Source organism: Nerophis ophidion, linkage group LG12 (genome assembly GCF_033978795.1).
Source record: "Nerophis ophidion isolate RoL-2023_Sa linkage group LG12, RoL_Noph_v1.0, whole genome shotgun sequence".
Taxonomy (NCBI): domain Eukaryota; kingdom Metazoa; phylum Chordata; class Actinopteri; order Syngnathiformes; family Syngnathidae; genus Nerophis; species Nerophis ophidion.
In genome coordinates this window covers 46,610,104-46,622,724 of record NC_084622.1, presented here as the reverse complement: position 1 = coordinate 46,622,724, position 12,621 = coordinate 46,610,104, and the positions used below count along the sequence as shown (strand labels likewise).

Genomic DNA, 12,621 nt, shown 5'->3' with positions numbered 1-12,621 from the left:
GTGTCATCATACGTGTCTTCATACGTGTCATCATACGTGTCATCATACGTGTCTTCATACGTGTCTTCATACGTGTCATCATACGTGTCTTCATACGTGTCATCATACGCGTCATCATACGTGTCTTCATACGTGTCATCATACGTGTCATCATACGTGTCATCATACGTGTCATCATACACGTCATCATACGTGTCATCATACGTGTCTTCATACGTGTCATCATACGTGTCATCATACGTGTCATCATACGCGTCATCATACACGTCATCATACGCGTCATCATACGTGTCATCATACGTGTCTTCATACGTGTCATCATACGTGTCATCATACGTGTCATCGTACGTGTCATCATACGTGTCATCATACACGTCATCATACGTGTCATCATACGTGTCTTCATACGTGTCATCATACGTGTCATCATACGCGTCATCATACGCGTCATCATACGTGTCATCATACGCGTCATCATACGCGTCATCATACGCGTCATCATACGTGTCATCATACGTGTCATCATACGTGTCATCATACGTGTCTTCATACGTGTCATCATACGTGTCATCAGACGTGTCTTCATACGTGTCTTCATACGTGTCATCATACGTGTCTTCATACGTGTCATCATACGCGTCATCATACGCGTCTTCATACGTGTCATCATACGTGTCATCATACGTGTCATCATACGTGTCATCATACACGTCATCATACGTGTCATCATACGTGTCTTCATACGTGTCATCATACGTGTCATCATACGTGTCATCATACGCGTCATCATACACGTCATCATACGCGTCATCATACGTGTCATCATACGTGTCTTCATACGTGTCATCATACGTGTCATCATACGTGTCATCGTACGTGTCATCATACGTGTCATCATACGTGTCATCATACGTGTCAACATAAGCGTCATCATTCCGCAACGTTTTCAACAGGAAACTTCGCGGGAAATTTAAAATTGCAATTTAGTAAACTAAAGCGGTCGTATTGTCATGTGTTGCAATGTTAATATTCCATCATTGATATATAAACTATCAGACTATCAGACAAAGTTAATATTCCATCATTGATATATAAACTATCAGACTGACTAGTAGTGACTTCCAGTAGGCCTTTAAGTCTTAAAAGTAAAAAAAACTAAGTAATAAAAATGCATCACTTTATGAGTGGGGAACCTTTCGCATATCAAATATATTTAATAGGATTTTATTGAACTTTTCACTGTGATTATTCAAAAATATTAAATAATTAGAATCAATGTTGTCCTGCATTATTGATCTTTCAGGGCTTGAATTGATCAATAAAGGAACTCTCCTGAAGGAATCAATAAAGTACTATCTATCTATCTATCTATCTATTTATCTATCTATCTATCTATCTAGCTATCCATCCATCCATCTATCTATCTAAATACTGCATACTTCAGTTTTACTCTAAAAAAAACAAGTTGTCTTTGACAGAAAAGGCATAAAACCTTATTTGTTTGACTTTATATCAACCTCAAGTTGATATAGATTTACTGTAAGCTTTAAATAAAAAATGATTATAATAATTGGACTTATTTTTCACATTTTAGTGACTGAGACCCTCTCTGCTCCCCAGGAGCCCCAAGGATTTTAAAAAAATCCATATATTTTGTTATGGTTTGAAAAAGAAAAACATCAAAATGGCCCCGCATGTTCACAGCTGTCCTCGTGTGGCCCTCTGTGGAAAAAGTTTGGACACCCCTGGTTTAAAGGACATATATGGAGATATTTATATATATATATATATATATATATATATATATATATATATATATATATATATATATATATATATATGGCCGAAAAATATTGAGCTATTAAAAAGAGGCCACATCGCCCAGCCCGAATATATCCCTCTCTTCCTTGACGGTCTTTGCTAAAGTAAAATGCAACATGACAAATATAGATGAAAAACAAATGATTTTATTGTGATTAATCAAAATAGTTGCAATTAATCTTTACATGAGCAACGTATAATTGGAGGCAGAACCTATTATTGTGCACATGGAGGTGAACTAACCCCAACTTGATAGAAGAGACACAAGAAGTACCAAAGTTGACAAATCAATCATCAATAATGTGCTAGGAAACATTTGGAGCTCACCTCAATTTGAGAGCAACACACATATACTAACGAGCCACACACATACTAACGAGCCACACACACACATATACTAAGGAGCCACACACATATACTAAGGAGCCACACACACATATACTAAGGAGCCACACACACATATACTAACGAGCCACACACACACATATACTAAGGAGCCACACACATATACTAAGGAGCCACACACACATATACTAAGGAGCCACACACACATATACTAACGAGCCACACACACACATATACTAAGGAGCCACACACATATACTAAGGAGCCACACACACATATACTAAGGAGCCACACACACATATACTAACGAGCCACACACACATATACTAACGAGCCACACACACATATACTAAGGAGCCACACACACATATACTAACGAGCCACACACACATATACTAAGGAGCCACACACACATATACTAACGAGCCACACACACATACTAAGGAGCCACACACATATACTAACGAGCCACACACATATACTAACGAGCCACACACATATACTAACGAGCCACACACATATACTAACGAGCCACAGACATATACTAACGAGCCACACACATATACTAAGGAGCCACACACACATATACTAACGAGCCACAGACATATACTAACGAGCCACACACATATACTAAGGAGCCACACACATATACTAACGAGCCACACACATATACTAACGAGCCACAGACATATACTAACGAGCCACACACATATACTAAGGAGCCACACACATATACTAAGGAGCCACACACACATATACTAAGGAGCCACACACACATATACTAACGAGCCACACACATATACTAACGAGCCACACACATATACTAAGGAGCCACACACATATACTAAGGAGCCACACACACATATACTAAGGAGCCACACACACATATACTAACGAGCCACACACATATACTAAGGAGCCACACACACACATACTAAGGAGCCACACACATATACTAACGAGCCACACACATATACTAACGAGCCACACACACATATACTAACGAGCCACACACACATATACTAAGGAGCCACACACATATACTAAGGAGCCACACACACATATACTAAGGAGCCACACACATATACTAAGGAGCCACACACACATATACTAACGAGCCACACACATATACTAAGGAGCCACACACACATATACTAACGAGCCACACATATACTAACGAGCCACACACACATACTAACGAGCCACACACACATATACTAAGGAGCCACACACACATATACTAACGAGCCACACACACATACTAACGAGCCACACACATACTAACAAGCCACACACATATACTAACGAGCCACACACATACTAACGAGCCACACACATATACTAACGAGCCACACACACATATACTAACGAGCCACACACATATACTAACGAGCCACACACACATATACTAAGGAGCCACACACATATACTAAGGAGCCACACACACATATACTAAGGAGCCACACACACATATACTAACGAGCCACACACATATACTAAGGAGCCACACACATATACTAAGGAGCCACACACACATATACTAACGAGCCACACATATACTAACGAGCCACACACACATACTAACGAGCCACACACACATATACTAAGGAGCCACACACACATATACTAACGAGCCACACACACATACTAACGAGCCACACACATACTAACAAGCCACACACATATACTAACGAGCCACACACATACTAACGAGCCACACACATATACTAACGAGCCACACACACATATACTAACGAGCCACACACATATACTAAGGAGCCACACACACATACTAAGGAGCCACACACACATATACTAATGAGCCACACACACACACACACACACACATACTAACGAGCCACACACATATACTAAGGAGCCACAGACATATACTAACGAGCCACACACACATATACTAACGAGCCACACACATATACTAAGGAGCCACAGACATATACTAACGAGCCACACACATATACTAAGGAGCCACACACACATATACTAACGAGCCACAGACATATACTAACGAGCCACACACATATACTAAGGAGCCACACACATATACTAACGAGCCACACACATATACTAACGAGCCACAGACATATACTAACGAGCCACACACATATACTAAGGAGCCACACACATATACTAAGGAGCCACACACACATATACTAAGGAGCCACACACACATATACTAACGAGCCACACACATATACTAACGAGCCACACATATACTAAGGAGCCACACACACATATACTAAGGAGCCACACACATATACTAACGAGCCACACATATACTAACGAGCCACACACATACTAAGGAGCCACACACATATACTAACGAGCCACACACATATACTAACGAGCCACACACACATATACTAACGAGCCACACACACATATACTAAGGAGCCACACACATATACTAAGGAGCCACACACACATATACTAAGGAGCCACACACATATACTAAGGAGCCACACACACATATACTAACGAGCCACACACATATACTAAGGAGCCACACACACATATACTAACGAGCCACACATATACTAACGAGCCACACACACATACTAACGAGCCACACACACATATACTAAGGAGCCACACACACATATACTAACGAGCCACACACACATACTAACGAGCCACACACATACTAACAAGCCACACACATATACTAACGAGCCACACACATATACTAACGAGCCACACACATACTAACGAGCCACACACATATACTAACGAGCCACACACATACTAACGAGCCACACACATATACTAACGAGCCACACACACATATACTAACGAGCCACACACATATACTAACGAGCCACACACACATATACTAAGGAGCCACACACATATACTAAGGAGCCACACACACATATACTAAGGAGCCACACACATATACTAAGGAGCCACACACACATATACTAACGAGCCACACACATATACTAAGGAGCCACACACACATATACTAACGAGCCACACATATACTAACGAGCCACACACACATACTAACGAGCCACACACACATATACTAAGGAGCCACACACACATATACTAACGAGCCACACACACATACTAACGAGCCACACACATACTAACAAGCCACACACATATACTAACGAGCCACACACATACTAACGAGCCACACACATATACTAACGAGCCACACACACATATACTAACGAGCCACACACATATACTAAGGAGCCACACACACATATACTAAGGAGCCACACACATATACTAAGGAGCCACACACACATACTAAGGAGCCACACACACATATACTAATGAGCCACACACACACACACACACACACATACTAACGAGCCACACACATATACTAAGGAGCCACAGACATATACTAACGAGCCACACACACATATACTAACGAGCCACACACATATACTAAGGAGCCACAGACATATACTAACGAGCCACACACATATACTAAGGAGCCACACACACATATACTAACGAGCCACAGACATATACTAACGAGCCACACACATATACTAAGGAGCCACACACATATACTAACGAGCCACACACATATACTAACGAGCCACAGACATATACTAACGAGCCACACACATATACTAAGGAGCCACACACATATACTAAGGAGCCACACACACATATACTAAGGAGCCACACACACATATACTAACGAGCCACACACATATACTAACGAGCCACACATATACTAAGGAGCCACACACACATATACTAAGGAGCCACACACATATACTAACGAGCCACACATATACTAACGAGCCACACACATACTAAGGAGCCACACACATATACTAACGAGCCACACACATATACTAACGAGCCACACACACATATACTAACGAGCCACACACACATATACTAAGGAGCCACACACATATACTAAGGAGCCACACACACATATACTAAGGAGCCACACACATATACTAAGGAGCCACACACACATATACTAACGAGCCACACACATATACTAAGGAGCCACACACACATATACTAACGAGCCACACATATACTAACGAGCCACACACACATACTAACGAGCCACACACACATATACTAAGGAGCCACACACACATATACTAACGAGCCACACACACATACTAACGAGCCACACACATACTAACAAGCCACACACATATACTAACGAGCCACACACATATACTAACGAGCCACACACATACTAACGAGCCACACACATATACTAACGAGCCACACACATACTAACGAGCCACACACATATACTAACGAGCCACACACACATATACTAACGAGCCACACACATATACTAACGAGCCACACACACATATACTAAGGAGCCACACACATATACTAAGGAGCCACACACACATATACTAAGGAGCCACACACATATACTAAGGAGCCACACACACATATACTAACGAGCCACACACATATACTAAGGAGCCACACACACATATACTAACGAGCCACACATATACTAACGAGCCACACACACATACTAACGAGCCACACACACATATACTAAGGAGCCACACACACATATACTAACGAGCCACACACACATACTAACGAGCCACACACATACTAACAAGCCACACACATATACTAACGAGCCACACACATACTAACGAGCCACACACATATACTAACGAGCCACACACACATATACTAACGAGCCACACACATATACTAAGGAGCCACACACACATACTAAGGAGCCACACACACATATACTAATGAGCCACACACACACACACACACACACATACTAAGGAGCCACACACATATACTAAGGAGCCACACACACACATATACTAACGAGCCACACACATATACTAAGGAGCCACACACACATACTAAGGAGCCACACACACATATACTAACGAGCCACACACACATATACTAAGGAGCCACACACACATATACTAAGGAGCCACACACACATACTAAGGAGCCACACACACATATACTAATGAGCCACACACACACACACACACACATATATACTAGGGAGCCACACACTTGGTGATGTGTAGATATGAGATCATGTTATATTGAACAATATTAAAGCAACATCTTCCATGTGTTGTCAGTCTGTGAAGGCAAATGGCTTTTCATTTATTTCATCCCAAGATGCAGAAGTTTCCTGTAGGGTTGTGGTCCGCCCCATAGGCCCCTGAAGAGGACCGAGAGAGAGGAAGAAGAAGAAGAATGCAGGTGGTAGTATAATGGTAAAGGTGTGATGGAGTGGAGGTACCTGAGGAGCCCCTGCCAGTAGAGGTGCGGCATCACATCAGCTTTCATGTAGTACATGAGTCTCCTTTCCTTGGCCTGGTTGATGGGGAACGTCTCCAGTGGCTGAAGGTGGTAGTCAAACTCTGCCAGGACCACCGTGTTGTAGCTGGTAACCAGCGGACAGGAAGTGTAGCCATCATACTAGTCAGGAGACAACCTCTTAGCTTCTCACAGCAACTTGCAGAGGTGACATTTGCAACTTCAACTATACTCACACATCAACCTTCATCTTGTCATTACCTTTTTGTCAGGTTTCTCATTTCTCAGTATTTTTTGGATGCTTCGGTGTAGAACAGCAGACTGTGCAGCTAAAACACAACAACAAATGCTGCCTTACTCATGTTAGAAATGACAAGCAAGCGTATTCCCAGCAGAAGAAATACACAAAAGCAGTGAAGTCAGCATGTTGTGTAAATAAAATAAAATAAAAACAAAATGTGATGGTTTGCAAATCCTTTCCAACATTTATTCAATTGAATAGATTGCAAAGACAAGATATTTAACGTTCCAACTGGAACATTTTATTTTTTTGCAAATATTAGCTCATTTGGAGTTTGATACCTGCAACATGTTAAAAAAAGCTGGCACAAGTGGCAAAGAAGGCCGAGAAAGTTGAGGAATGCTCATCAAACACTTATTTGGAACATCCCACGGATGAACAGGTGGGTGCCATGATTGGCTATAAAAGCAGCTTCCATGAAATGCTAAGTAGTTCACAAACAAGGACGAGGCGAGGGTCACCACTTTGTGAGTAAATTGTCCAACAGTTAAGGAACAACATTACTCAACAAGTTATTGCAAGGAATTTAGGGATTTCACCATCTAAGGTCTGTAATATCATCAAAAGGTTCAGAGAATCTGGAGAAATCACTGCACGCAACATTGAATGCCCGTGACCTTGGGTCCCTTAGGCGATATTGCATTAAAAACCGACATCAGTGTGTAAAGGATATCACCATGTACTGGGCCCAGGTTCATCTAAGATGGACTGATGCAAAGTGGAAAAGTGTTCTGTGGTCTGACGAGTCCACATTTCAAATTGTTTTTGGAAACTGTGGACGTGGTGTCCTCCAGAACAAAGAGGAAAATAACCATTCGGATTGTTCTAGGTACAAAGTGTAAAAGCCAGCATGTGTGATGGTATGGGGGTGTATTAGTGTGTTGTAGTCAGCATGTGTGATGGTATGGGGGTGTATTAGTGTGTTGTAGTCAGCATGTGTGATGGTATGGGGGTGTATTAGTGTGTTGTAGTCAGCATGTGTGATGGTATGGGGGTGTATTAGTGTGTTGTAGTCAGCATGTGTGATGGTATGGGGGTGTATTAGTGTGTTGTAGTCAGCATGTGTGATGGTATGGGGGTGTATTAGTGTGTTGTAGTCAGCATGTGTGATGGTATGGGGGTGTATTAGTGTGTTGTAGTCAGCATGTGTGATGGTATGGGGGTGTATTAGTGTGTTGTAGTCAGCATGTGTGATGGTATGGGGGTGTATTAGTGTGTTGTAGTCAGCATGTGTGATGGTATGGGGGTGTATTAGTGTGTTGTAGTCAGCATGTGTGATGGTATGGGGGTGTATTAGTGTGTTGTAGTCAGCATGTGTGATGGTATGGGGGTGTATTAGTGTGTTGTAGTCAGCATGTGTGATGGTATGGGGGTGTATTAGTGTGTTGTAGTCAGCATGTGTGATAGTATGGGGGTGTATTAGTGTGTTGTAGTCAGCATGTGTGATGGTATGGGGGTGTATTAGTGTGTTGTAGTCAGCATGTGTGATGGTATGGGGGTGTATTAGTGTGTTGTAGTCAGCATGTGTGATGGTATGGGGGTGTATTAGTGTGTTGTAGTCAGCATGTGTGATGGTATGGGGGTGTATTAGTGTGTTGTAGTCAGCATGTGTGATGGTATGGGGGTGTATTAGTGTGTTGTAGTCAGCATGTGTGATGGTATGGGGGTGTATTAGTGTGTTGTAGTCAGCATGTGTGATGGTATGGGGGTGTATTAGTGTGTTGTAGTCAGCATGTGTGATGGTATGGGGGTGTATTAGTGTGTTGTAGTCAGCATGTGTGATGGTATGGGGGTGTATTAGTGTGTTGTAGTCAGCATGTGTGATGGTATGGGGGTGTATTAGTGTGTTGTAGTCAGCATGTGTGATGGTATGGGGGTGTATTAGTGTGTTGTAGTCAGCATGTGTGATGGTATGGGGGTGTATTAGTGTGTTGTAGTCAGCATGTGTGATGGTATGGGGGTGTATTAGTGTGTTGTAGTCAGCATGTGTGATGGTATGGGGGTGTATTAGTGTGTTGTAGTCAGCATGTGTGATGGTATGGGGGTGTATTAGTGTGTTGTAGTCAGCATGTGTGATGGTATGGGGGTGTATTAGTGTGTTGTAGTCAGCATGTGTGATGGTATGGGGGTGTATTAGTGTGTTGTAGTCAGCATGTGTGATGGTATGGGGGTGTATTAGTGTGTTGTAGTCAGCATGTGTGATGGTATGGGGGTGTATTAGTGTGTTGTAGTCAGCATGTGTGATGGTATGGGGGTGTATTAGTGTGTTGTAGTCAGCATGTGTGATGGTATGGGGGTGTATTAGTGTGTTGTAGTCAGCATGTGTGATGGTATGGGGGTGTATTAGTGCCCAAGGCATGGGTAACTTACACATCTGTGAAGGCACCATTAATGCTGAAAGGTCCATACAGCTTTTGGGACAACATATGTTGTCATCCAAGCAACGTTATCATGGATGCCCCTGCTTATTTCAGCAAGACAGTGCCAAATGCCACATGTTAAAAAAGCGTGGCTTCGTAGTAAGAGTGCGGGTACTAGACTGGCCTGCCTGCAGTCCAGACCTGTCTCCCATTGAAAATGTGTGGCACATTATGAAGCCTAAAATAGCACAACGGAGACCCCGGACTGTTGAAGGACTGAAGCTCCACATAAAACAAGAATGGGAAGGAATTCCCCTGAAAAGCTTCAAAAATGTGTCTCCTCAGTTCCCAAACATTTACTGAGTGTTGTTAAAAGGAAAGGCCATGTAACACAGTGGTAAGAATGCCCATGTGACAACTTTTTTGCAATGTGCTGCTGCCATTAAATTCTAAGTTCATCATTATTTGCAAAAAAAACCCCAAAAAACGTTTCTCACCTGGAACATGAAATATATTGTCTTTGCAGTCTATTTCATTGAATATAAGTTGAACAAGCTTTGAAATCATTGTATTCTGTTTTGGGCTTCACGGTGGCAGAGGGGTTAGTGCGTCTGCCTCACAATACGTGTGGAGTTTGCATGTTCTCCCCGTGACTGCGTGGGTTCTACTCCGGCTTCCTCCCACCTCCAAAGACATGCACCTGGGGATAGGTTGATTGGCAACACTAAATGGTCCCTAGTGTGTGAATGTTGTCTGTCTATTTGTGTTGGCCCTGTGATGAGGTGGCAACTTGTCCATGGTGTACACCACCTTCACCCGATTGTAGCTGAGATAAGCTCCAGCGCCCCCGCAGCCCCCAAAGGGAATAAGCGGTAGAAAATGGATGGATGTATTCTGTTTGTATTTACAATTTACAACGTGCCATCCCTACTGCCTTCATTTCTTTACATTTTCCTTTGGAGGCGGGAAGAGTGTGATTTGTTCAATGAATGATTGCATACTTTTGATATCATTTTGGGAACATCACCTTCCATCACTTCTTCCCAAATAGTAGGGCGGGCCCCAATTTGGTGGGGGAAGGGAGTGATGCTTTATCAGTATCATGCTGTGATAGGCTCCAGCACCACCTGCGACTCCGAAGGGAATAAGCGGTAGAAAATGGATGGATGGATGCTTCAAAAACTTCCTCTTTTTGATAAAAATAAATACATAACTAGATAAATGAAATGAAAAAACAGCACAAATTGTTTAATTGATCCATGACTTGTAGGTTGAAGTGTTAAATATATTGTGTGCTATGGGTTGATGTTGTCCGATAATGGTTCTTTGGCCGATATTCCAATATTGTCCAACTCTTAATTACCGATTCCGATATCAAGCGATACCGATATATAGAGTGGTGGAATGAACACATTATTTTGCCTCATTGTGTTGTGATGCCCCGCTGGATGCATTAAAATATGTAACAAGGTTTTCCACAATAAATCAACTCAAGTTATGGAAAAAAGTGCCAACCTGGCACTGCCATATTTATTATTGAAGTCACAAATTCCATTATTTTTTTGACATGCAATGAGAGCCTGAGGAGGTTGAGGTGGGCGGGGTTAGGGGGGCAGGGTGTATATTGTAGCGTCCCGGAAGAGTTAGTGCTGCAAGGGTGTTTGTTGTGTTGTGTTTATGTTGTGTTACGGTGCGGATGTTCTCCCGAAATGTGTTTGTCATTCTTGTTCGCTGTGGGTTCACAGTGTGGCGCATATTTGTAACAGTGTTGAAGTTGTTTGTACGGCCACCCTCAGTGTGACCTGTATGGCTGTTGACCAAGTACGCCTTGCATTCACTTGTGTGTGTGTACAAGCAGCATATACTGTATTATGTGACTTGGTGGGCACGCTGTTTGTATGGAGGGAAAGCGGACGTGACGACAGGTTGTAGAGGACGCTAAAGGCACGCCCCCAATATTGTTGTCCGGGTGGAAATCGGGAGAATTTGGGAGGGGCACTGAAAATCAGAAGGTTTGGCAAGTATGACTGGTTAGTGGTGAATGTATAACACCGGCAGGCCAGCTGTAATGTTAATTTGATATTGCCTCAAGGGCCAAATGAAATGAGGCGGCGGTTCAGAGTTTGACACCTATGGTTTAAATAATGTTTTGGTTTTTCAGACAAACTGATGAACTTGACAGCTTTTCTGTTACAGACTAAATACACAATGGGGGCAAAACCTTTTCCTCTATCTTGAAGGTTCTTAACAGAAAATAGAGAAGCTCTGCATGACATCCTTGTGACGTTACTGACACCTAGTGGCCAAAGTACTACACATCAAAGGTTTTCATGCCATAGGTTTTGCAAAACGGAACACATCTGATTGAAATAGGAAAGTTGTTAGTAATGGCCACCAACAGACAGAATGAGAGTTTTGTAAGCAGTGTGTCTGACATGTTGAAGGGAGGCGCTGTTCACGTGGACATAGGTGGGCCTGGACTTACCTGTCATCCATCCATTTTCTACC

At 42.4% G+C, this 12,621-nt stretch overlaps 1 protein-coding gene across 1 annotated transcript in view; it reads right to left on the bottom strand.

Annotated features, from left to right (window-relative positions):
* Positions 1-1,949: 1,949 nt before the first annotated feature.
* LOC133563504 (sulfide:quinone oxidoreductase, mitochondrial-like) overlaps positions 1,950-12,621 on the bottom strand; it is a 36,000-nt gene continuing 25,328 nt past the window's right edge. Inside the window, exons 8-10 of the mRNA XM_061917665.1 lie at positions 7,714-7,781; positions 7,436-7,614; positions 1,950-7,354 (exon numbers count right to left, since the gene is read on the bottom strand). Of these exons, the coding sequence (XP_061773649.1) occupies positions 7,297-7,354; positions 7,436-7,614; positions 7,714-7,781 (305 nt within the window). The 3' untranslated portion in view covers positions 1,950-7,296. The remainder of the gene's footprint in view (positions 7,355-7,435; positions 7,615-7,713; positions 7,782-12,621) is intronic.